The following is a 26025-nucleotide window of genomic DNA, read 5'->3' as shown; positions in this document are numbered from 1 at the left end:
AAATACAGTTCGTCCTTTGAATCCTCCCGAAGAAGCGTGCCCGGCCCGGGAAGCGTAGTAAGAAATTAATCGCGATAGAAGGCAGCGGCAGAGAGAGAGGGACCGGGTGGGGAGGACCGAAGGAAGGGTTGTGGAACGGCTGACCTTCAGCAGGCCCTTGGCACCGGGAGCGAAAGATAAACTTTCTACAGAAGTACTAAGTACGACACGTTTGACACCCTCCCTGCCAGGGGCTCGGAGTGGCCACGGCAAAATGGTTATTCACTTCGCACTTCCGGTAATCCTTCAAGTGGAACGCTTTTCACGTAACGGAAACTGTTCTCCACGTTCTATAGAGGCACGATCTGTTCGGTTAAAGCTGGCTGAAGGAAAAATCCAGCTGGAGGAGATTTTCTTTGCTGTTTTCTGTCTTCTTGAATCACACTGCAAGATGGCGTAAATCGTTGTGTTGCTAAAGTTTTTGCATATTATATTAAGCATATTGTGCTGTTAGTGATTTTGCATGCAAAATTCTTTGTTTCAAAATTCAGGTCATATTCCATGTCATTTAAAGGACATTATGATTAGGTTCGAAGGGGTTGACTCTTATGTATTTATGGTGTCAATTTTCTGTAATCAAACTTAATTCGCAATAGCATTCGGAAGATAACGGTCAACTGCATGGTTAGAAGAAGCTGTAATGTAACTGGAATGCATGGTTCAGCTGACAGCTGTCAAAGGTGCCGTAGTTTTCGAAAGTTTGCACCTTAATCTGAGTTCGAAAGTCATTCCGAAACTGAGAGCTTCCATCACAATTGGCTTTACGAATTCGAAAGCTTTCGTTATAGCTTCGTAACCGTTCACTGAGCTCGACCGGTTCGAGTTATGGCCTCCTGTGATTATTTCCCAAGTCCACAAAGTATTTTAGGACTTTTGAGATTTTTTTTTCAACGTAAATGAACATGATGTTGTCATGGTTTGAAGAAACGAACAAGGAGAAAGGAGAAAGGATACTTACGAATCAAACTCACCGTAGCGCATCGCTTCCCGTGATATTGCAAAGAAAGTCCACCAAGCGAGCATTATTATTTCAATAGTATTTCTTTTGGTTTCTTTTATTTTTTAGTCTCAATAGAAGCTTACACTTTTAGCCTTTTTCCCAACCCCCAAACGTTTTGAGCCCTTTGATCCGTTCTGTAGACATTGTTTTTCCGTTGAATTTTTTGTTTGTTTCGGGTTTTGTTTCAACAAATTGCCGCCCCGTTTCGCATCAGAATATTTGTGTGCCTGTCGGTTTGCTGGTGGTTGGATGTGGAGTGTGCACGTAATATTCGGGTTTAAAATTTTTCTTAAGTTGTGCGGCTATTAGTAGCGCTCGCGGTATACGAAAGACACGGCGCTGCTCCGCTCCGATGTTGTTTAATTTTTGGGGCTTTCGCTATGCTAATCTTGGCTATCTTGCTGGAGGTTTGTTTAAAAATCTAACAGTGTAATGGCTGCGCATGGTACTCCGCTCACAAACAGTGGTCTGTTTGGTGGGTTCCACTGTCCCGTACTGTCCTCTTACTGTGATATACTTACTTAGGGGCATTATAGGGTTAAAGAAAGACCATTATGTTACACCGATGCTTGAGCCTGCCTCAGAACTAAACCGTGAACCGTAAACCCTACACATGCCCGCTACGGTGTGGTAAATAATTGCGCTTCTTCTTCGCTTGAATTTCGATCGTTTCCACGGAAAACGGTTTTCCACATCCCGAAGTAACCGTGCGATAGGTGGTGGGATTATTGCATCTCTCTCTCTAGACCTCTTTGCGTGTGCAGCTAAAACGGGCTGAAACCGGAAAGAAATTGGGCGCTACAGTGTGCTCTAAAACCGGGCTCCTCGGGGACATCGCTTTCTTGCTCTCTCTCTCGCTCTCTCTCGCTCTCTCTCGCTCGTGTCAATAGTATTTTTCTAGGATTTAAGCTAACTTAACTTCAGTTGTTGCATCACTTCGCACACACCTCGTCGCATGCGTTCCACCTGCGCGCGATCCGATCCGGCCGCGGTGGAAGTTGGGTGAGGTGAGTGATTGAGTGTGTTGGTCCTTTAACAGCGTGTGGTTTTCGTTTTGTGTTCATTGAAACAGTACAGTTTAGTCCATATGTTCGGGCCGCCAACTTGCACCCTTCGCTCCCATATATGTGTATTTCTAATTGTAGCTTTAATAATTTATACTTTTAAGTTGTCAATTTTATGTTCTCCTCGCTGCTGCTGCTGCTGATGCCTTTCTGCTTCCATTCTTCAGCCGGCAGCGCGTGAGGGAGATATGAATACCATCTTTGTTTTGTTTAGTAGGTTTGTCGCTTTGTTTCATACATCCTTTTCTTGGGGCTGGGGGACGAGGGGCTCCGACACCTTCATCATTTGTATAAGACTCCATAACACCTACACCTACTGCCTCTCCGCTTCGCGCGGGCGCTTGACCTCTTCCACTCTCCTATCCAAAGGGATGCAAAGCACAGGAAACAGGTTCGCCTTAATTGACCCGGCGCACGGCGAGAGGGGGCTGCTATATGGAGGGCGGGCTCCCGACCGAAGTACCCTCCATACCACTAGCGATTCGGGGTTACTTCTAAGAACTATAAGCTAAAGTGCTACGCCGTTGTATAGATGCCCCCGTACAACAAGTCGCACAAGTCTCGGGTCAACGCTCTCGGGACTGTCTTAGGTAAAAAATGATTATCAAGTCGGATTTGAGAGCGCGGCTCTAAAGTATTTTACAGTATTTTCTGCCTAGTGTCCGGTCACTGATCGCTTGGACCGCCCTTTGCTGCTCCTACGGAATGCCATTCCCTTATTCTCGACACGTCTAACAAATGCGCTTCAATGTACAGCTCTAAAAGACTTCTGACCGGTGCTCGGACTTCAACGATCGGAATGTCACTGACGGTACTGAAATTGGCAATGTAAACGAACGTTCCTTGGTTATCTGATATGGCTTGCACCTAATACTTCATGTTCATGCTTTGCGAAGGACTTTCGACGCAAAGGTACTTAATTAATAGAAAGAAAGGTGACAGAAGGAAACGGAAACGTATTTACATAGGTTCTTGTTTTTATCGTCCATAGTTCGGTAGGCACCTTGAGTGGTGAAAGAAACGAAAACCCAGGCCCAGGACATTTAAGCAACTAATTACAAACTCTCCATTGTGACGTTTGCTAAATTGTTTGGTTACTTTTGTTTAATAGTTACTATATTTGTGCCTGTTTGTTTAGTGTTTATTGGGTTTTACTTTTTATTAATTTCACTATCTATAATATTAAATACAGAGTTATGGCTCCATAACCATACGCTTTTTAAAATGTCCTCTCACACACTCGCTCTCTCTATCGCTCGCTCAACTCTTGTCCCTGTTCGTGTCCTTAAAAAGTACAGTTCGTCCGCACGAAGGCTGTTGCAGACGCTACGCTGAAGCAATATGATGAAGCTCTACTCACTCCGGTCCTTTACAACTGGGCTGCCGACTGGGCGAGAGACGGGCTCTCTGTCAGTTGGCAGCTTTATTTTATAGCTCGTCACTTCAAGGTTCCCGAACGATTCAAGGTGCCTGACAAACGGTCAGCTTAACACGTTATGTACAGGGCGAGTCAATCGGCGGATTTAAATAATGCTTATAACTTTTTTGTAAACGGTATTTGTTCTTACATGGCTAAACGCTACTCCTACCCAAGCGGCTACTGTACGGCTGAGGCTGCGGGCAGACTGCGTGAGTTCGTGAAACGTCTACCGCCACGTACATCTTCGCGTACATCCGTCCCCCCGGCGCCAGTGAGTGTCATTTTGCTTCCAATACACATTTACCTTATTTACAGGGGTTCTCTACTCTGCGTGTTTGTGGGTATTGCTTACGATTAGAGTGAACGGTTTGTGTTTTGTACAGAACCTAGGAAGCAAACGAGAAGCCTCAGAATTGCGCAGTAAACTAGAAGTCCATTAGAAGCACGATTACGATAGGTAGGTTCCGGTTTGCGGTCGGTCGTCGTCCAGTTTCCGGTCGCAGAGTCTCGTAGAGTCAAAGGCACGAGGAAGATTTGTTCGGAAAAAGTTCGTCATATAGTCGTGCATGTGTTTTGGTTAATTATTATATCACTCAGAAAAAAAAATATTTAAAATATGATTCGACAAAACAATTGGAACAGGTTAAATGATCTAATTTGGAGATCTGGGAACTCTTGAACCGATGGGGCTTAGGACTGCAGACGAACGAGGTTAGAATCTCAAGGCGCTACCTCATGTTAGTTTTATTTCAAAGCTTTCCACATTTTTTGTTAGTTCAAATAAACATGATTCCTTCGTCCATAAATTTTTCAAGCACTGCACAATTCATAACGCCTGAAAGTATGCAATCGCATTGTCATTTGTGGGAAAATCCTTCAAAGTCAAACTCGATAAATTGAGGATTCGGGTTTGGAAAATGTAGACGCTTCTGGACCGTCCACGATTACGAACCGGAAGTCGAACTAATCCTACACCGAATTTTCCTTCATCTCCTTCATCATGGCTCTGGAACGGCATTTTGTAGAAAAAAAATAATGAAAGCGACCGAACACAGGAAGCGGCCTTTAATCAGCGGGCCCACGTAATTCGATCATGGTTTTAAGCAAAGTCGGCATTCAATCGCCATCATCGCCGACTTCTCGAGTGACAGAAACCGAAGATGCTCTTTCTTTAAAAAAAACGAAGACGAAAACTCTCCGGCAACTGTTGCTGCGTGCTATTGCCCGGGGCCGAATCCCAGAATGGGAGGTTCAAGGTGCCGGAAACCGTGACACAGCTGTTTAGCACTCAGCTCAAGGTTCATTATCTTCCTTCCACAATGGTTGATGTTCCGGTGATTGATTTTTCGCTTTCGCTTCCGTGCCACGTTGTGGTGGTGGGAATTTATCATTCCATAAACCCGATAGGACGTCCCTTACGGCACGGCACCGTGGCTCAGCCGGAGATTAATGGAACGAATGAAGCCTTGAAATAATTAAATTTTTGGTAATGAATTTACGATTCCTTTGGCTGGGAGCGCCATTAAAGCATTAAAGCGTCAGGATTTTCAACTGGCAGCGTTTGCTTAAAGTTGGACCCACGGACGTTGCGTGCCCAACTGACCAGAAGCGTAGATTAGAGGCCGTTCGTGTAGCGCATTATGATTGTAAATTAAGTTATCTCAAGACGACGCCACCATGTGCGTACACGGTGCCCTGTCATGCTGGGCAACCCGTTTAGAGTTTCACAAAAGCCCGGCACCGAACGGAGTCTGGCCTGGCCAGCCAGGATCAAGATTTGAAGGTTCGCTCGGCGACGACGATACTGAAAATGATGGGGCGTAGTGTGATTATGTTCAGCATGATGCAGAACGCATCGAACGTATCGGTTATCGGGCTAAAGCCAGAAGCCATCGTCTGGCGGCCGGCCAGTGTGGGTGCGAAATTTCATAATTGAATTCTTGATTACTATTGACGCTCTGTCAGTCGGGTTGGCTGGCAGGATGGCGTCCGTTTATGTAGCGCAAAAACCCAAGCCCCAAGACCTGGCATGGCGGGGTCATCGGCTCAGAGGGCTATGTAACTGGTGCGGTCCCCGTGCCGGTGGGGAATCAAATTAAAGAATCTTCCATCATCGGCGTTATCGATAGTCGGTCGCGCCGGTCAAGCTCCCATTTCGGATGATCCCGAGTGGAGCTCCGAAACGGGATGGGAAAACGCATCCTGGTCCGGCTTGAAAAATGGCCAGCCATGAAGTAAGCTGAGGCACTCTCCCCGAGGGATGGATGAAAATCAATTATCCATTTAAGAGCGCACCAACCGACGGAGGCGATTGTTGTGTATCGAGAAGTGCAGTTCATTGATTGAAAGCTGGACACGACTGCACTCAACACGGGCTCGCACTGGCCTCAGTTCGCGAGCCCATCTTGAGCCAAGGTCTCATTCTCAACGGTCTCAACGTAAGATCAAACGGAAGCATTACTTCCACGATCGTCCTCTGGCCTGAGTCAGAACGGAACGAGCGCCTTTTTGTGTAAGAAAAATAACAATCTTTCTGTGCTAAGCGGCTTAAAATCGAGCTTGTCTGGCATTTTGTGTTTCCCACACAAAATGGTGGTGCCATCCCCAAAAGCACGCGTGGCTTCGAGGCCCACATCAAAGACCACGAGGCCGGTGGGTCATCCTGGGGCCACGCTAATGTTTTGCGAATGGAGCCGCCCCGGGCAGATAAAAAAGACCTAACCAACGATCAAAATATTAAATTAGACCAAATTAGAATACCACTGGCTGTGTGTGTCGGGCGCAAGAAATGGCCGCATGATGGGCGGCTTTATCTTTGGGCGGCGGCGTGGCTCGTAGAAGGAGGATATTTATTTTTCGCAGCCACTAAAGCCAGCCGGTGGTCATTTTTTTTTCTTCCGTCGCATTTCGCTTGTTCTTCCGGACTGGCTTTCCGGACGTGCCAATGCTTTGGCTTCGCACATTATTTAACGTTCTCATTTTGTGCCGCCGGAAGAAGAAAAAAAAGGCACAGGCGAAGATGCGGACCGCGAAAAGAACAAACAGAGGCCGTTTGAAATCTGCTTTCGTCGGCAGAAATGCGACCCCAAACGCAAGAAACCCGAGGAACCGAAGAGCCCCGCTACGGGTACTGATGGAAAACTGTTGGCGAAAGCCACAGCAGCACCGGGACCCGACACAGGTTTTCCCCGTCATTTTTTTTTCAGAGGGGGACGTTGGAAGCGCAAAGAGCGCAGCGAAGATGTCTTTATCTTGGAATTAGGGCATGGAATTAAATTACGATTCCGGCTTTTTTTTCTAAGGGCCGCCCCACAGCCTGATCCGATGGCCGCACTGTGATCTTTGCACTCTCCATTCGCGCCCCCCCCAACCCCGCGCGTTGGCGAATGGTTTGTGATAAGATTAAAATACGCCGATGAATTTTCACTTTCCTCTCGGTGGCGCGGGAAAATCCCTGTCGTTGGCCAGCTTTTTCGTTTCGGTTGCGTCACTTCTCTGTTGCGGGGGAAAAAAGGGCCGAGAAAACCATTATCAGTACAGTTATCATTTTTATCGTTAATACGCGCAGCTCCTGCGCGCGTGCGGTTGCGGTTGCGGAAAGTTTCCGACAGCGTAAGGAATTAGAATCGGAAGCTGCGTGGTGAATTTGTACGGCGACAGCTGGCCGCTAATCTGTGCCCTCGCCCCGGAATGTGGTCGGACACTGTTGACGGATTAAGTGTGGCCCCTTTTTTTCTGCCGAGACTATTGCGTTCGCGTGTTAAGCGGCGAACGTGAATTTTGGTTAGAATAATCCGCACCCGGATTTGTTAACCGCTTGGCCCTTCACGACGGTTAACGTTAAGACTCTGTTCCTTGTTTCTGAAACTGTTACGTGAGTGCCATTATTAACAGGGCACCCAGTGAAAAAGCGAAATGTTTGCCGTGTTGCATACTTTGCGGCGCATTACATTTGCGTGGCCGAACCGATTCGCCTGTAAGTATGCAATGGAACAGTTTTCTATATTTTCAGGATCTTTTTATCAATCTTGTAATCGAAAACCTAAGACATTTCGCGTGCATTATGATTTAAAACAAGACATGTCCTGCAGTTTTCGTATCGTATAAAAGGGTCACGATGCCATTAAAATGAAGGTCTCCAAATCTCGCTTCTCAATCATAACCTTCAAAAGAGGGCAAACAAAACTTCTCAATCGACGTCCCGAGAAAGGACGCTGGTTTATAATTATCATTTCCGTTGTGCATGCCCCAAAGGACAAACTGGTGGCCCCGGGGTCGCAGGAAACGATCGCATGCCTCGACGCTCGACATGATCGACGGAGGGGTCGGCCCATAAATCGGTCCGCGAAGGCACAACTTTGGCGCTACAATAACAAGCTAAATTGATGCAACAGCATTTCGAGCAAAAGTTAGTTGCCATTCTTGTGTAGTTTCGTTTCGTTTCGTCGTGTATTTTTCCGTGCTCGGCGGGCTCCGTTTCGCGAGTACACTAATTTGTAAGTTGTCGGGTTTCCTCCGTCAGGCGCGGATAGGAAGCAATTCGAGCCATCGCAATCGCGTGCTCCATCATTGAATGGCAAAGTATGATACCATTAATTAAAAAGTTTATTTTATAATTTAATATTTATGCTGCTTGTGCATGCCGCTGCTGCTGCTGGCGGTGCAATTTTCCGGGCCAAGTGGCGAGGAATGTTTCTTTTTCCGCGATCTCCCGCGCGAGGGCCGAGGATTTGCTTTGTGCTGAGACATAGTATTCGAATGGTGCAACACGAGCACAAAACACGCCAGAACTTTGCCCAGCGGCTACCGCTCCCGGAGCCGGGTTGCAACTCTAAGGGTTAAGAAACGATTTCCTTTTCAAATTCCTTTTAATGCGGGCAGTCTTGGCTTGGGGCCCCGCGGAAACACAAGGTTTCGTTATTCCGGCGAATCGCAATCCTGTGCACTCGGCGCAACGGTGCCCTTGCGCCTGTAGACTCGATTCGATCAACAAACTCATCAGAATCCTTTCGCCAGCCAGGCTCCGGGGTGGCCCCGGGAGCAACTGACCTGACCCGGGTTTTTAGTCCATCATATTTTAGAGTTTTTCCGGCGATTTCTCGTGCTCAGTTCACCTCCTCTTTGATCGCTGAACGGGAATGTGGAAAGTTTTCCAAATAACGCCGGAGCCGGAGCTCGGAGCTGAGCTGTTCCCGCTGGCCCCGTTGCATCCGTAATCCTGCCGCGGCGGGAATCGATGCAAATCAAACTCCCAAGCTCTCCGAACGGCTCGAGGGAAAACTTATGAAACACCGAAAGCACCGATTGGCCGTATCTGGGGCACAGAAATTGGATGCTATTTGGTTCCGGTTCAAGTAAACCACTTGCCGCTTGCCGCGCATGGTTTGCTCATGCATGAAGAATTTCGGGTCAGAGTTGGGTGAGATCTGGGTTCCAAACGGAACGGAACGCTGCAGATTCGGTTCCGATCGTTGGCCGGACTGGCCGTTGAAGGTGAAGCCATTGTTTCGTGTCGGCGGGGCCTTCAAAGGGTGCCCCAGTTAACGTAGGTTAGGTAGGTTATTGTTCCTTATCGTCGGGCGTTTAATTTCCCTTCACTGTGGTCCTCGCCAAGAACGAATTCTGGCCGCTCCAATGGTCCGTAAAATACAATAAAACAACGACGAACGATGTGGTTCCTTTCTGTGGCTTTTCGAGGCCACTTTAGATGTTTTTTGGTAGAATCCAAGGGATCGCTAACGTTTTTTGTTGGATCGTTTCGGTCATGCGAAAAAATTCATATTAAAAACTAAGCTCAAAAGTTCCAATATTTGAAAGTTAATTTGCAAATCAATCGCTTAAGCATATAAACATTAAAATAAAACCATTTCAGTCGGGTGCGAGTGGTTCTTTTTTCGTAATCCGTCGTTCCGTAGGTCGATAGGCCCGATAGGCGAGCCGGAGGCCGAGCAACAGTGTACAGTGGGGGGAAGTAGGAAAATATACTGGAACACTCGGAGAACTGCTCTGGCTTCCTGTGGGGGTCCTGGTTTCAGGTTCACATCCGCTTCCTACACCTCGTTCGGATTACAAATATGTCTCTTTCTTCTTCGCCATTTCGAACGGCAACTTGCATTTGCTACATGTTGCCGCGCATAAGAAAATATATGTTTTTTATGTTGTAATTCTTGCTCTCTTCTCTTAACCCTCTCTCTCTCTCTCACACACACCTTACACCTGACGCCCGGTTAGCCGGCGGCCCGTGTTCGCACTAAAGTTATATATACTTCGTTCACTTTATCCCAGGTATCCGGTGAAGAATTCTTAAATAGCGCTCTCTCGCACGCAAATTCCGTTCGTAGTATCCTTTGCTGCAAATTCCTGTTATAATTCCATATTCGTGCATTGAATTCGGTTCGGTGCATCATAGAAATCGTAACTGAAGCAGTGCATCGCCTCCGGGAGCGCCAAGATGGTGCGCCCCTGCACCGGTCCGTGCTCGATCGTTGTTTCCTCACGCACTGCATCGATTTTATTGTCACAAAAGTGTTCATTTTTTTTGTTTTTGGGGGAAAGAATAGTAAAATAGCACCTAGGGTGAGTTTGGTTGGATTGTACATGCTTTCGCGCGCGATTGGTTCTCGTGCCGGTTTCTAAGGTGAGACAGTTTGAGTAGTTTGTTAGTTTTACTTTTGGGTTTTCTTATGATGTACTACGTTTCGATAGTTGGTTCTTTCAAATTTCAAACGATAATTTATGCTTACTGAACGCCCACAAGAGAAGCGAAAAGATATTGAAACGTTAGTAACTAATTCTGGTTTTAAAAGTATGAGCTTCTCTAAAGTTGAACATTTCAAACATAACTTCTTTTGTTCTCTTGAAACGAATCGTTTGGGTAGAATCAAAATATGAACGATGTTTTCATATAAATGAATGGTTGAACAGTAGATCGCGTTCATCATTTGAAAGATTTTGTTTCTGCCTTATATTATTCCTACAATGGACTTGAAGCGTTGCATTTATGTGTATACAAACGAGTTTCAGCGGGAAGACAAGGTTCACTTAAGTGTTATTTATGCGTGTGGTTTGCTAAAGTAGCCGCTACTCACTTGAGTCACACAGCATCTAATTAGTCTGTGCGCCATCTACTTTCAAATCTGTACAAATGCTATAAAGATTTACCTAGTGAATTGAAAGAAAGAATAAGTTATATAAAACGAGATATTAAGTGATAAATAAAGGCGTCAATTTGTGAACTGAAATATAAAAAATGATATGTGGTTATAAGTGGTGGTATATGTAAGTTTATAGTGTGTATAGGTGTGAAGTTGTAGAAATGAAGGAATTACCCGGCGGCTCACCAACATAGAAAACACGGTTTTCAAAAGCCAACTTTCTTTGCGTAAAAATAAACAAAAAAAACTGTCATTACCAACAGAGAGAGGGATTAGGGTGCGATGGTCGCTTTTACCATCTTTACATGCTCTCTTTATTATCGCATTCATATGACTCCACAAAGTAGTAGTGCTAATATGCTCGCGGTCTTCGCCAACGTCCTGATGTCCTTGCTGATGCTGCTGCGCGTCAGCGGTGATGATAGTTAAATAATGAATAAATTCGAATTCCTGCCAGTTTATACGAGCTCCTAACTAGGGGAGGGACGAGACTACTCGCCGCCGTCGTGTGATCTTACAATTTACACTTGACGCTACACTAAAAGCTATACAATGTCACTCCTCGACAGCAGCGTGTTCCGAGGAGTGGCTTTTATAATTCGTTTTTCGTTTTGGTGCCCACAGTACCAACTGGTTTTACGAGGTGAATAATTTACGAAAGAAACACGCAAGATCAAACTACTTTTTTGTGGCCAAAAACAGTAGGACAATGGCGTCGGGGGTAATCCACACGCTTCCAACTCCTTCCCGCCAGTTGTCGAACGGATGTGGGTTTCGGTTCCCCAAAACGCTCTCAAACCGAAACGAAACAACGGATGGGATGGAAGCGTGAATCGCGCCGTTGCGGCATCCGATTGCTCTTCGTACGAAACCCTCGCACAATGATTACTGGAATTGTTAAATAAAGTCACCCCACACGGTCCACTAACTCCTGATTAAACTTTATGTAAATTTAGAAAATAAGTGCGAAGTAGAATACTGTTGTAATATACATTTTGTGTTGTACAGGTTTTACGCACTAACTTGTGGTAAGTTGGAAAAATTAGCTGTTCATCATCTTCACCGTGTTTTTTGTGTTTTGTGTGGTGTTGTTGTTTATGGCGTGTTATGTTTCAAGTATTCTTAACATGTTTACTGGCTCGAGTAGAACGTAGGAAAGTAAACGAAAACAAAACGCAGAACGGAAGGAACTTAGATCTAAAGAGCAAACGAACTACGCTTGGAAGCCGAAACACTTCCCAATCTTTAATACTTTCCCACTTTGACTTACTGTTCATTCGTTTTTTCTTCAATCATTCTGAGTTTTTGTTGTTGTGATTTTCGGTCTATATGAAAATCATCTGTGTTTGTATCAACAAAAGAATCGGCTTGCTTGCTGACTGTGTGCTACTTACTAGGTTTTACGTGTTTCCTTGCCGCAGAATGAGCTCATATTCGTAGCTTTACGGCATACGGTCCGCGGAAATCGATCGAACGCTTCGGTTGCGCATTTTGCATAGTTTCGGTAATCGCGGTTCAACCCACAGTCGGTTGGCTTCAGTGATCTAAAAGCAGTTGATAAATGTTTGCTCGTGCTGTGAATTATCACCGCATAAAAAGGGGGATCAACTAGTCCTTATAGTTGGTGCCGGTAACATCCCAGGAAGGAAATCCCTTTTTGGGGCGAATGTTATAATGGATCCCGCGGCACGTTTCCGTTATGTTTCGTTTTGGTGGGATCGATAATTCGCAAACCGTTCACATTGTGCTCAGCCGTTTACAGACATTGACTTGATGACAGTCTCGAGTGCTTGTGATTCACCTAACACAGATAGTCACAGTGAAGAACATTGACCCAACTAGGGGAATATCAATGGGGCCGGATTGGGCCACGAGGCTTCTCCGCTTTTCCTCGCTCGATATGGTGTCGCGGTGTCGAAAGAAACACTCGCTTTGCACTTACAAGCTAAGATGATTATCACTAGAGTTTGACAATGTACCGTACTCGATTAAGTTCTATGGCGTCACAGGATGGCCACGATACTCACACACTGGTCTGGTTTGAAGTTTTGGATGTTTGGATGTTGGGCGCAAGTGAGCATGATTGATACCGCCTCCGATTGCCTACACTACACCGTGTCACACATAAAAATCACATTTTTCTTGCAGCTTTCATGTCTCCTAGCGCGCCATGCTTCAGTTCGATGTCATGTTGGGGGGGCTTGTTAGTGAGCATAGACTGCAGCATCGATTCGCTTCGTTTGTTATTTTTAATTTGGATAAAAAAATGGATTCACGTGCTTAGTTTCGGGTCAGTGTTTTCGTTCGCTTGGCCGTCAGCACCCGGACAGGATCGTTCACGATGGTGTGCGGTTGTGCTGCATATTGAGAGGCAATGGCAACATAGGTATGCTTTAGTTTACAAAATTTGTTTCGATTTCGATTTCTTAAATGTGGTGAAAATACTCACTGTAAAAGTAGAGAGAAGAGAAAAGAAAATACATTGTTTTATTCGTTTTCTTTGCAAATTAGGTGCTCAAGTGTCAAAGACCATAGGAACAAAAACGGAAAAAGTGGGAAAAAGACAAACCAATGAGAAAGTTGAACAAAAGCACATCCACATCACGGAAGCGTGCACACAACCCAAAAAACTCGACCAATGGGTGCAAATATTGAACCGAAAAGATGCAAAAACGATAACACAGGCCCGATTCTGGTGCAAACAACAAATCGAAAGTAAACGGAAACAATTCCACAACACACAGGAAAATAAAAAAAAACGAATCGAACAGTGCACGAAATATCGAACATGCAGACTGCACTAAGCCGGAGAGAAAGGCTACTAATTAAATGAACAAACCAAAAGAACATCGGTGTGCGCTACTCTTTGAGTGATTTTGCAAACATTTAACAATCATAGTACTTTGTTGCAAGCGGTTCGTTTGTGTTCGTGTCGTTCGCTGAAGCCACCAAAGGGGCATTTCGCTTTTCGCGTTTCAAGTGACGCGTATGCTTGAGTTGCTCTTCTCTCTCGCGGCCAGTGCCTACGTACATTCTACGTGCGGAAAATAAAACATGCTCGAAAGGAAGAGGAGTGCTTAGAGAGAAGCGGACGGTCTGTACCCAAGATTTTTCCGCTGCAGAAACAGATGAATTTCACGGAAGTTCGGCCGACTGTTTTCGTTCCGCTGCCAGCATTCGCACATCAGATCGTAGATCTCTCTCGGGCACCCGACCGGTATTGGAAGTAGAATCTGTACGGAAGACAAATAAAATCAATAAACAGGAGTTAATTCGGGTTCGTGTTCAAGTGCGAATAAAATTGTTACGAAAAACGATTTCCGCTTTAATTAAGAAGGGCACAGTTAAGAACTCCGCATAGAGCATCAGCTCTTCGAGGAACTTTTCGCACATTCCGCCCATTTTTGCTATGAAGTGTAAATTATTAATTTGATAGCTGGAACACACCACGCCGGGTCATTATCTTGTTAGGTCTCTCTTTCTTTCTCTGTCATTCACTTGCAAGCGATAAACCCGGATTCTGTAGGACCCACTTGAGACGCTCGGCATTGACGGGAGACTTTGTCCTTTGTTTTTGGAGTTCACAATGAGACTGGAGACCCCCTAAATATCCGTGGGCAGGCTAGAATATGTCACTCGAAACATGAAGCAAGCAGTGGAAAGTGGAAAAAGCGACCAAGTGGCGAGTGCCGGCACAATGTCCGTTAGAAGAGGCCCAGCATAGCCACATTGCCTTAGCCGAGTGTGGAGATGTAATTTCGAATTGTAAAACGATTGTAACAGAAAAAAGTGCTTCTGGAGGAGATTCTTAATTGGTCCTTTGCTCCATTCGGTCCACGTTAAAAAGTAAAGCTGTACATAGTTATTCAACCTATGTATGACATTTAAGTGGTTTTAAGTAATATTTCACCACATAACAGCGGGAGATTCAGTTTTAGATCTCCGGTAATGGAGTGCAATCAAAATGTAATCTGTCGCAAATTGAATTGCCTGCCATTAATCTATGCCAAAAAATAAACCAGACACGACTTGACAATCAAAATGAACTCAACCCGCGTGTGGTTCGATTCTATTTCGCGGGACCACGGAAAATGCGGAACGTCTGCGCGACTTTTGGTGGATTCGGAAGCATAACGGACTGAACACCGGGCCTGGGGTGTAGTTGCCGCCGTTCTCATCAAGGCTTACGCCAATTTCATACACCATTGCAAATGTGCCAACTTCGCAGCCGGTGAAAGTGAAAGGACGATAACAGCGACGGTAAGCACCGACGATTTGGTCGATAAAACCGAGTGAAGGAGTGAAGTCGTTTGTAAGTCAAAGCCGTTACAATTGCTGGCACAAAACCTGGCGTGCTGGTCGCAGGAACAAAAACTCATCCTAACAATACACTGACATGCACTTTTGTTATGCGCGATAGCCGCCCTCGGGAGCGGTGTGGTAGGAAAATGTTACAGATTCGTTTTTCACTCGTTTTTCCGAAGACGTCTCGAGCGAAGTCTAGTGCGGGGAAGGATCAAGTACGATGCTCTCTTCAGCGTGTCACTCAGGACCGTGAGGACAAGGTTTGCGGGGGGGGCCTCTTCCAATCGGTGATTGAGTGGCGTCGGTGGCGATCGTTAGACTCCTGGCTGACGGTTATTTCCGGTCGAGCATTGTGCTCGGCTGTAGTGCGGCTATCAATTTAAATTACACCTGATGAAGAAGGACAGGCTGTGGCTGTAAGGTGAGCGAAGATTTTGCCCCTTTCGAGACGCTCAAGTGTCGGGACAGGATTTAAACGTCGGTTCCGTGCCAAACCGATCCTTAAACGATGCTTCAGAACATTTCCAAACCGGGACACGGGCAACTGCTTATTGCAACGGCTGCACCGCCTCGTACTATTTGCATTCGCCGGGGCGATATAATAAATCAATCTTTTCGCTCTCGGCGACTTAATTTAAGTTGGTGGTGGTTCCACCAGCACTCGCCGCAGCGCCATTTGTGTAATTTTCATCAATCATTCATCGCCCGTGAGACGCGTCAGGCGAAGCGTGAACAAGGAATAATTAATAGTTCCTGCAGTGGCTCCCGATTGAAAATGGAGAAGACAAATTTTGTGACTAATAACGATGATGATGGCGCGGATGATGGAGATTGGTAGCATGTTTGCTCAAGTGTTCCGGGTGGGAAGCAGTACAGTCAACCCGTAAGGGGCGCCCCTTACGGGCCAGTTCCTGATGCTACCTGACGGAGTGAAATTATGATTAAACAGTTGAAATTATTTTCTACCAAATGTTCGTTCGTAAAGCAAGATGGCTACCTTTATAGAAGGATTAGGAAACCTAGACAAAGAGAGCAATACACAGAGAGAGAGAGCGAGCAAGAGAGATAGCGCCCGCTTTAGGCTCCACCTAGGCGATGATGATGATGCGAATAATCATTATTCATAGTGTAATTTAATATTTATTACAACGCCAGATTGTGCGCGCCGGGGCAAGTATGTTTGTTCGGGCCACAGGACCTTCCGGACCGACTATAGGGTTACCACCGCCACCACACGTCGCTATGTGGAGCACTAGGCGCTAGGCATTGAATTTTCACCGCCAGTGCCAACGAAGGCGACGGTGGCAAAGATTAAATTGTACCACCCGAGAGGAGGGACCGGCCGGGACGGTGAGCCCTGCCCTGCAGTCGGTCACAGCCAGTCAGTCAGTCAGTCAGTGAGTCAGTGAGAGGGCCGACGGCTTGCGCGGCGCTAGTTATAACCGTCACGAGTGATTGACGCCTTTGTCGTTCTCCGAGGACGACAGCAACGGCGTCGTTGGTTGGTACAAAATTTGAATTTTGAATCCCATCACCGCAGCCGCCGCCGGCGTGTCGGCCAGGGCCGGTCGCAAACGGAACCGGCGCGCACACATTAGTCATTAATATTAATTACCTGATTAAAGTTTCAACCTTCTTGCGCGCCGGGTGGCACGGCAGCTTTGCAGCGGCCATCAGGCGCAGTAATGTGCTGCCTTCACTGTAATTCCAACGCCTTTTTTAAGGGCCTGCCACACATCAGGTCGTGAGGGTCGTGCCGAATGTACGGCGGGGTAAGCGTGTCAATCACGAGTCTAGGACGAGGCACCGGCGCCGGTTGTAAGAAATTCACGAAAGACCATGACCAAAACCATGCCATTTCAATCAAAACCTGTGAGGAGAGCAACATACGGCGCGCACCGGCGGTGGCGTATGTATAATTATTGTCATTTGCTCTCGCCGCCACGGAGATGAATTTCATTAAAAAGGCCCCTAATGAACACAATGTTTCCCGCGCACCCGGGGGAATTTGGGGCCGTCATACCTCTCGCCTGCTCGCTCAAACAAACGATGAATTTAATTATTTTTACACTTCGAGACGCGCGCAAGGGTACGCCACGAAAGACCGGGTGGGTCGGGCCATTAAAGTGTGCCAAAGTGGGCGAAAGCTGGGCGAAATGTCTGGGCCCTATCTCCGACTCCGGTTAACTTTTGCGCCCGTCATGCGTGGTCCTCGAGACGCACTCGACGGCTGTTGGAAAATAATGACGCTTCCGGGAGTTTCTCCGGGCCGAAACCCGAATTACGGAACCGAATTTTTAAATCGATGCTTTGTATTTAATATTTCACCGTCATATGGTACAAGATTTAGCAAGGTTTCTTCAGTCTATCTCAGAACTAATCGATCAGCTTCTCTCATTTGACTAATTTCACGAGACGAAAACCAAAGAAATAATTAAAATAGTGACTACGACTAAGGGAAATATTAAAGGCAAGATACGACTAGAATTTTTTCTAGTTTTTAAATTTTAACGTACGACCTGAGCCGTCTACAATTCTCAAGTGACCGTAGGCCAAGTAGATCAATCCAACATTGATATTGCCGATATCATAAGGATAACACAAGGACAAGGCAAGGACAGCATTTATATCAAACAATCAATAAAATGGTGGAACACTAGAAACAGTTTGTCATAATCTGGTTTCGCTCATTCAGCTATTGATCTGTTTCTATACTTATAGCGTGGTTCTACACTTGACAAAACATGGCACAGTAAAGTGCTACATCTGCAAATGAACTGAGGTCCCGAAGCCAGCACACAACCCGCCGTGATACGTGCGCGTGAAATATTATCAAAGCCGATGCCGCGTGGCCACCGTGGAAAAAGGCGACGGTGAAAAACACGGTTCGACATCGGAACCGGAAAAAAGCGCTGCAAGACAAAGCGATGCCGTCGATCGTTCATTCGTTTCGCATCGCGATGACAGCGAGTTGAACCAATCCAAAAAGAGAAAAGCTGGACAGAATGAATCCTTCCTAGGCACATTCCCTTACCTATGGCTTTCGGATTCTATGGCAGAGAGACCGAGAGAGAGAGAGAGATGGAAAGAGGAAGTGAAATCAAGCGCGGTGTCTTCGAAGTGCAATTCCATTTCTTTCCGGTACGTGTTTCAAATCAAATGAAAGGGATCATACTCGTAAATGCTTCGCAATTTTCCGTCCCGAGGTTTCACCCTTTTTTGCCGCTTTTTTCCCGCACTGCACTTAGCGTGGCAGTAAGGCCGGTGGATGGCCCAGGATTTACTTTCCTTTTTTGCGCTCTGTGTGTGTTGTTGGTGTTCCCGGCGAGATTTGGAGCAGCAGGAGAACTGTTGCCGGGTTTCATCAACTTGATTGCGAGAAACCCACGAAATGGCGTAAAAGCGTTTTTAGAGTCGTGTACAGCGAATGATGCGACGGATGTGGGCGAGTTATGAGTACAATTCGTACAATTGCGAAAAGGCTTTCAAAAAACGGGCACTTATCAAATGTGGAAGCACATTGGGAATCACTTGCGAGTTGTCGAAGCTAAACTGCCTGTGGTTACGTTCTTGACTCCCTTCTTTTTTGTGTTGAAAGGTAACAGATAAATGGTCGCTTTGGCTGATGGTTCCCAAATTCACTCAAAAGGTAACAACTCCTGGTAATGTTATAGAACTTTAAGGCAGCCATCTTGCCGGTCCATCCTTGCTGGGTGTGAGATCATTCCGCTTTCCGCGCATAAATTAATCCCGAATTCGATCGGAGATCCGATTGATGATTAATCGAAAGCTCTGGGCGCATCGTACAGTACTCACGTGTTTCTTGTTGTCCTGGTACATATGACCGATGTTCTCGATCACCTTGTCGTCGCTCAGATTCTCGAACGGTTGCTCCCGGGCAAAGGTCAGAATTTCCCACAGCGTGACGGCGAACGACCAGACGTCGGACTTGGACGTGAATTTACCCTGCAACGGCACAAACGGTAGGACGACAGGTTAGCCCGGCGACGTTGGCATTAAATTATGCTGATCCCACTCACCATCAGGACGCTTTCCCAGGCCATCCACCGAATTGGCATTGGTTGTGATTGTCTTCCGGCACCTTCCAGGTGGCAGTAGTCAGCAGGATATGCTATGCGATTTATCACAGTTCCTAGTGTACAGATTTTTATCTCCAGCTGCGGTCCTACTAAACAGCTCCTGTAGAGATAGAGACAAGAAAGCGAAGGTTTATAATTAAGTTCCGGCAACATGCTGCAATATGCGATTCAACTGGTTCCGTAGTAAAATTGTAGCACAAAGACCTTGTTGAATGACCTGTTCCACTGAACACTGGGCTCTCTGTGACTCAATTACCGTCTGCGTATATCGATCACGTTCCGGGCGCACAAATTCTGCCACTTAAAACTGAAATACTGTTTGTTTACTATACTCCATCCTCGCTACCTGCCAGCTCTATCGCCTCCAAAACCAACAACATTCGGCTTCCGCCGAGCCGAGCCAAGACCACCACCAGGGCGGTGTAAATCAACTGCACTCCAGATTAATTATTCAGCGCCGTTAACCGCCGCAATAATTCATTCCCGAGGAAGTAACCATATCAATTTCCTGGCCACGCGCTCACCAGGAACAGGTGTGCGGCGGAACCGGAGCGAACGAGATCCCCGTACGCGCTCGGGGATGACTTCCAGGAAAATCCGAAACCGGCCCGTCCCGCCGGGTTTGAGGTTTTGTGCCGGAATTAAAGGCTCTGCTGGGGCCACACGACGTAGACGGTCTAGTCGACGCTCTAGGTAGGGACACACTCAGGGGCCTTCTGCGAAACGGTGGTGGTCAATTTTATGCCCGAACGACGCTTGTACACGCTCATCACCTCGATCGATTGGATCCGGGTTCCCGGGGCCGGATGGGGCAAGATGTAATCCTTTATCCTTCCCCCGGATAGGCTGACCGCTGACACAACAATGAACAGCGCGCAGAGCGTTTATATAATAAATTAAATCCTAAATAAATAAACGCACTTATTTCGATCTGGCCGGGCCCCTTTTCCGTTGGTTGCGTCTGCACACGGGCGAACGGAATCGGTTACATTACTCGCCGCCGCCGTTTGGCCGGACGATAAATGGTACGAATTATGGTCCTCGGAGGTCTCGGAGGCCCCCATCGATTCGTCGTGTCGATCAGGCCCCGGGCCCCGGGTTGCCGGTGGTGGCCCCAAAAATTGCAACAACGGCCGCGCACCGTAAACATTCCGAAACCCAATGGCTGGCTTCGAGGCTTCGGTGCGGGAGGTTTACATTTATAAATTATTAGCCACTTTGCCAGTTGACCGTCAACCGGTTGGACTCGATGGACCGTGTACCGTGGACCTCGGACCGGGGCATAAGTGATCTGAAAATTCCGGATCCCCAGATTCCGGTTCCTGTTGGCGGGCGAGCGCGAAAATAATTTGCTCCCTTTACACACCACACCAGACCCGGTACCGACCCTGTTCCGACCCGGTCACCGAGCCCACGAGCCCGAGAACATTATTTAATTTTATTTCTTCCCTCGGACGGGTATCTTCCAATTCACCACCGAGTCCACTGCTGTGGACTGTCTGCTTCGTCCGGGCGCATAGTCCGCGGTACATCGAACATAATTTTTGCCATCCGCTACATGGTTTAATAACGTCAGCTGTTGAGGTTGGAAGTTCTCACATCATAAGTTCAGTCGAACTTTTTAAATTTAACTTTAAATACACCCGATTTTGTTAGAAATTATGGGACCCCTAATCGGAAATGAATAACGCGAATGCTGCGTACTTTTGAGCATTATATAAAAAGTATACGAATAACACTAGGAAAAGTGTAACGGCCCAACCAGGAGCAGGAATACACAAAACCCTGTCTCACTGACCGAATCGAACATCTCGAAGAACACGTGAAATAATAAATGAAACGTGCTTAGTCGATTTGCTCAGCTGCAGCGCTCATTGAACCATGTAGCACCGGCCATCGTCATCGAGTTCGCCCAATGCCTCGGTTCTCCCGATCGGAGAGGGCGTTGAAAAATTCGATTCAGCTCTGCTCGAAAATTCGATTCAGCTAATCAGCTCTGACTTCCCAGGCCCGGTCGCAATCATCGGTCGGTCGATAATCGTTAGCGAAGTGACGCGTGGCGCAACAGTGAGTCGGGCGTTGCAATTTCGGGGTCATAAATTGGCGATAAATAAAGAGTGAGTTCGTGAGGCAGGCAGTAAAGTAAAATGTTCTAATTTCTGCGCTCTCTGTAATGCTCTCTGGTGCGAACTTCGGCGGCCATAAGAGTCACAACAAACACTTTGGCTGCGGTTTCGGAACGGCTGAAACGCGGACATTACTCCGCGCTCACTGCTAATGCAACGGGCCCCACAGGACCCGCATCATCATCGACCGACTGTGCCAATAGTGCAATCGTTGAACGTTGAGTGCAAACAACCGGTGGACTGGCCACAACACAGCCCGGACCCGGGACAGCAGATTAGTCGCGCTCGTCCCGCTGAAGAAGAACCGTCGCTCGTCAGTTGTGTATTTAATGTTGTGTGAAAGAGCAATAGGAGAGGGCACACACGAAGCGGCTCGAGGTGCATCGTCCTGGCGGTGGGTGCACCTTGCACCATCCTCGCCCCGTGCAATATTCTTGATTGGATATTTTATTATCGTAATCTACGGTGTCCGACGGATGATGGTCTTTCCGTCGTGTGTCCGCCACATACGCTTGCCGGTCACCGCATGTATGCTGGAGCAGCATCGTTTTTTTTTTGTTGGTGCCTTTCGCTTCGTCCCTGTTGCTGTAAGCCTGTTGGGGTGCAGAGTTATGCGCATTTGCGACCGAGACCGAGGCAAACGAAAAATTGGAAATGTAAATGGAGGGGCAGCATTAAACTTATTCGAAGGCACAGTGCAGCATACACAGCAGTTTGCGCACGCGCGCGACCGTTTGACCCCTCCTCGATAAATTATTAAAATAAATTATGGAAAGCTTTATACGGAAAATGTTGATTATTGCCTGTAATCGTAACAAATGGTTCAAATAAACTGGGCTGGGCTGTTGCTGAGTCCTCGCAATTACTGTCCGTGCCACATTCGGAACCATGTGGCGCGATGCCTTTGGTGTAACAAGTCTCGCGTTGATTGCATAACATATTTCGGAAATTGTGCGGATATCGATAGAAATCGTTGAATGTACTTAATGAAATACTTTAATGAAAAATAGTATCCCGTGACGTTTAAAGCAGCTTAGAGTATTAGTAGCTGGCTGGTCGCGTAACTACTCGGTACGCATCGTTTTCAATTACATTTTTCAGTAGTCAGTCAGTCAAATTGTGGGCTACGTTACACGTCCGTAATTATAAGCTGTGCACTGGGGCCACATTGTGGTTCGAAACGCGGGCGTGTGTGGTAAAATCGTCAAACGTCGACCGAGCCCCGTACATACCAATCACGTGACAAGGTCCACTTTACCCTTACGCGTCACTGGACTGTTGTTCTCGGCGCCGTTCATCACTCGACCCCGGTTTGGTTTACATTTTTGTGCACAATGCGGCAACAATGAAAAAAAAAAACACAAACCCGAAGCGGGTTGTCGGACCACCCATTCCCCCCCGGGGGTGAAAGCAAAATTTAAAATTGTGCGAAATGACATTTGTCAAAATTACAGAACCACTACAGGAGCACCAGCAGGGCCGGTCAAACCGTACCATTATTGCGCGGCTCTGATGTGGTGACGACGGCAAAGCTGTCACAATGGCGCGGAACAGGGAAATTACAAAAAAAGGAATCCATGTGTCATGCTGCAAATAAATAAATTATTCAAAACCATCACCCAACGCAGAAAAGCTCCGACAAGTGGTACACATGCACACGTGAACGTCAACCGGGTCTCGTTCGAGGTTCGAGAAAATGGAAAATGCGCCCGTTGAAAAGTAGTGCAGTTAACGTCGGGAATTTTTTTTCTCCCAGTGTTTCCATCCTCTCTCTCTCTCTTTCTCTCTCTATCTCTCTTTCTCTCTCTATCTCTCTTTCTCTCTCTCTCGCTGGCTGCCCGATGCACTGAATAATGGATGACAGTGTGTGCGATTCACGCGTTCGTCGTCGAGTGCAACGGGCGCAGGATGCAATGCTCTGCCCAAAAAGGAAAGGAAACTGTTGTGACGGATGGGTAGAGGCGCACGAAATACGATCGAATTTCACAAACTCAGCACATCGTTCGTTACATTGCTTTCTTTACGGTCACGTTAAAGGAATGTCATTTGAACGCGTGCTTCACGCGTTTTCGGTGATCAAAGAATGCTTTGGCTGGATGCGGGGCGTGTTCTTTGCTAATAGCAAATTTAACACCTCATTTTATTTTTTTCCCCCACATTTTTCGTCCCAAATACACTAAAATTTGTACGTACCTAGAAGTAAAAAGTGGCTAAAACACTAGTGAAACATCTGTCACAATATGTTTACGAGAGAGATTGTAGTGAAAAGTTTCCGAAATCTACATGAAGATGACACCACTAGTAAATGAAAGCTAGTCAATCTAGTTGTCAAACTTCTGACAGTTACTCAACAAAATTTCTACCAGTTTGGACGCGCAATTTTTGTGCAATTTTTTTCGTTTGAGTCAGGTTTTGTCAGTGTTTGAGCATAAGGACGATTATATTAAAGCGCTAAATTTTAACGTAGCCGTGAGAGCTTGGGATACGATTAACGTTCGGGACGTCCGAATACTGCAACTTCCGGCGAAAACATCACCGAAGTTTAGCTGGTGTTAGACGACCACCGAACTAAGTGTGGCAGATAGCAGAAGTAACATGTAAAAATTGTCTTTGCCACATTTTAAGCTTAACATTTAGACACGAGAAAGCCAAAACCCACGTATTACGGTTTGAACTGCTTAAATATCTGCCTTATTCACTAGCTCTAGCACCAAGCCACTTCTTTTTGTTCTCTGATCTGAAAATTGAGCTCGGAGATGAAGATTTTCGTCAAATGAAGAGGCGAACGATTACCCTCGTGAACACTCATTTTGAACAGGAAAACAACGCTTATTATTTAAACGGGTTACAGAGATAGAAGAATCGCTGGGAAAAGTGTGTAGAGTTACGCGAAGACCAGGTTGAAAAACAAAAATTGAAAAATCGGAAAACTTACATTTTTGTTATTTCAGAATTTTTTCGCCTCACGCTAGTACATTTTAAATTTGTGAAGCTTGCTTTTCGGTATTTATTGTTCGTTCTTTCGTTAGTTCTTTACGTTCCGTAGGGTAATATTATTAGAAGACCAGGTTTTAGCATCAAAAAGTATCAATTTTGCAATTGATTGGGCTCGGTACAGACAGACCCATTTCAATAATTAATTTGTCAACATGTTCGCGCTGCCCATCAACGAGGGATACACTACATGTCAACAAGTGGCAACATCCCGGTAAAATGGCTGCCACAGAATGTTGTCGAATAATTTATACATTAAGCCCTTTAGCTGCTGCCGTTGCTGACGGTTTTCTGTGGCTAACAGTGGTGGCGTAATGTTTTTTGTTTTCTATAAATTTCCAATCAACAGTTTGAAAATCCTACCACTGCTACCCCCTGGCGCAAACATGGCCCGCTTCTGCCCACACATTGTGAGGCACGACAAATGAAACAAAATGGCCGAAGCGAAGGGACGAAATCAATTGACGGATCGCTTGGGTCCGGAAAAAATGCCGAATCGGGCAAAAGAGGAGAACCAACAAAAAGCGGAGCTTTCTTTTTCGCTTTCGCCGAGCCTCGCCGTTTGATTGATCAGTGGCGAATGGTCATTGGAAAAGTGTCTCAATTTTCACCACGCTGTCCATCGGGGGCCGGGCGGCATCCGCGTGTCAGTCGTTTCGTTACGAAGTCGGAGTCGCAAAATTGAGTTACTTCTCGGGCCCAGCCCAACCCAGCCGAGCATTCCAGGTAACACTACCAGGGAACTGTCGCTGACAGTGATGACAGTGATGGATGAGCGCTCGAGCGAGTGGATAATTTCACGTCGCGTCGCGAATGTACGATGGCATACTTTTAATTCGTCAACGGCGTTGTGGACGCCGTGAAGTGCCGGGCCAGTAATTGATCGAAAATGCGGGACTCTCGCAGAAGCACCTGAGATCCCGGTGCATAATGGACGGTGTGACTTAATTTATGGACGCCATATAAAGCCACTCCAGGAGCTGTTGCATGTTGGCGCGTAAAAAAGGGCGGCTCGTGAGCGTGAGCTACTTGACTCGATACTTAGGAAACTCGATGCTCCCCACCGGCGGAGCGGGGCCGTGTTGGGCCATAAATTCTAAGCTTTACGTCTTTGCTCTAATCTCCGCGTAAGACCACGCTCAGAACGTACAGCTGCTAAAGGATTTGTCGTTGCCGGCAAACGCAGACAGCCACCTGCCGGACGGTCGTCCGGAGAGGCCACTTTATCCCGCTAAGCGCTAAACACAAGTGGTGTTGGGTGGGCAATCAAGAACATTATCGAGCAGCGCGCAGCGATATTGGGTTCCTCAATAAAAATTATAAACATGGCTCTGGGGCAAAGCACAAGCCTTTGCTTTGGGGCTAAAGTTATCACCAAACACCCAATCACTTTTATCACCAGTCTAAAGTAACAACAACTTTGTCGTTGGGAACGCAGCAGTAACTTTAGAGAGAGTGGAAAATGTGGTGCACTTTCTAAGCTCTACAATAGAGGGTCCTCTTCATTATGCCTCTTCTTGTGGTCTTGTCTTGAAGTCTTGATCCGTATCGGCGAAAATCTTTAGCAATCGATTTCCAAAATCTTTTCTAGATTCCAATTCTTGTCAGTCGGGAAGTATTGCAATGCGAGAAAAAGGATGTAATTGCTTCGTGTCAAGATCCTGAATATATGGTTGATGCACTAAAGCTTCCCAACTAAGCTCAAGGATGTTCTAGCGAGTCACTGCAGACGTGTGTGGCCTTGCGTTGTATTTAATAAATAAAACCCCTCTTCTGCTAACCAATTTTGTCCGTTTTTGGACAATCCTTAGCTTTCTATCAAT

The 26025-nt window shown here is 46.5% G+C and overlaps 1 protein-coding gene across 1 annotated transcript in view; it reads right to left on the bottom strand.

Annotated features, from left to right (window-relative positions):
• Positions 1-12957: 12957 nt before the first annotated feature.
• LOC131209970 (discoidin domain-containing receptor tyrosine kinase B) overlaps positions 12958-26025 on the bottom strand; it is a 107784-nt gene continuing 94716 nt past the window's right edge. The window contains exons 14-17 of the mRNA XM_058203146.1: positions 19023-19182; positions 18799-18948; positions 13783-13910; positions 12958-13036 (exon numbers count right to left, since the gene is read on the bottom strand). Of these exons, the coding sequence (XP_058059129.1) occupies positions 12958-13036; positions 13783-13910; positions 18799-18948; positions 19023-19182 (517 nt within the window). The remainder of the gene's footprint in view (positions 13037-13782; positions 13911-18798; positions 18949-19022; positions 19183-26025) is intronic.

This window comes from Anopheles bellator, chromosome 2 (assembly GCF_943735745.2).
Source record: "Anopheles bellator chromosome 2, idAnoBellAS_SP24_06.2, whole genome shotgun sequence".
Classification (NCBI taxonomy): domain Eukaryota; kingdom Metazoa; phylum Arthropoda; class Insecta; order Diptera; family Culicidae; genus Anopheles; species Anopheles bellator.
The sequence above is the reverse complement of the archived record's forward strand: the minus strand, read 5'-3'. Positions and strand labels throughout refer to the sequence as shown.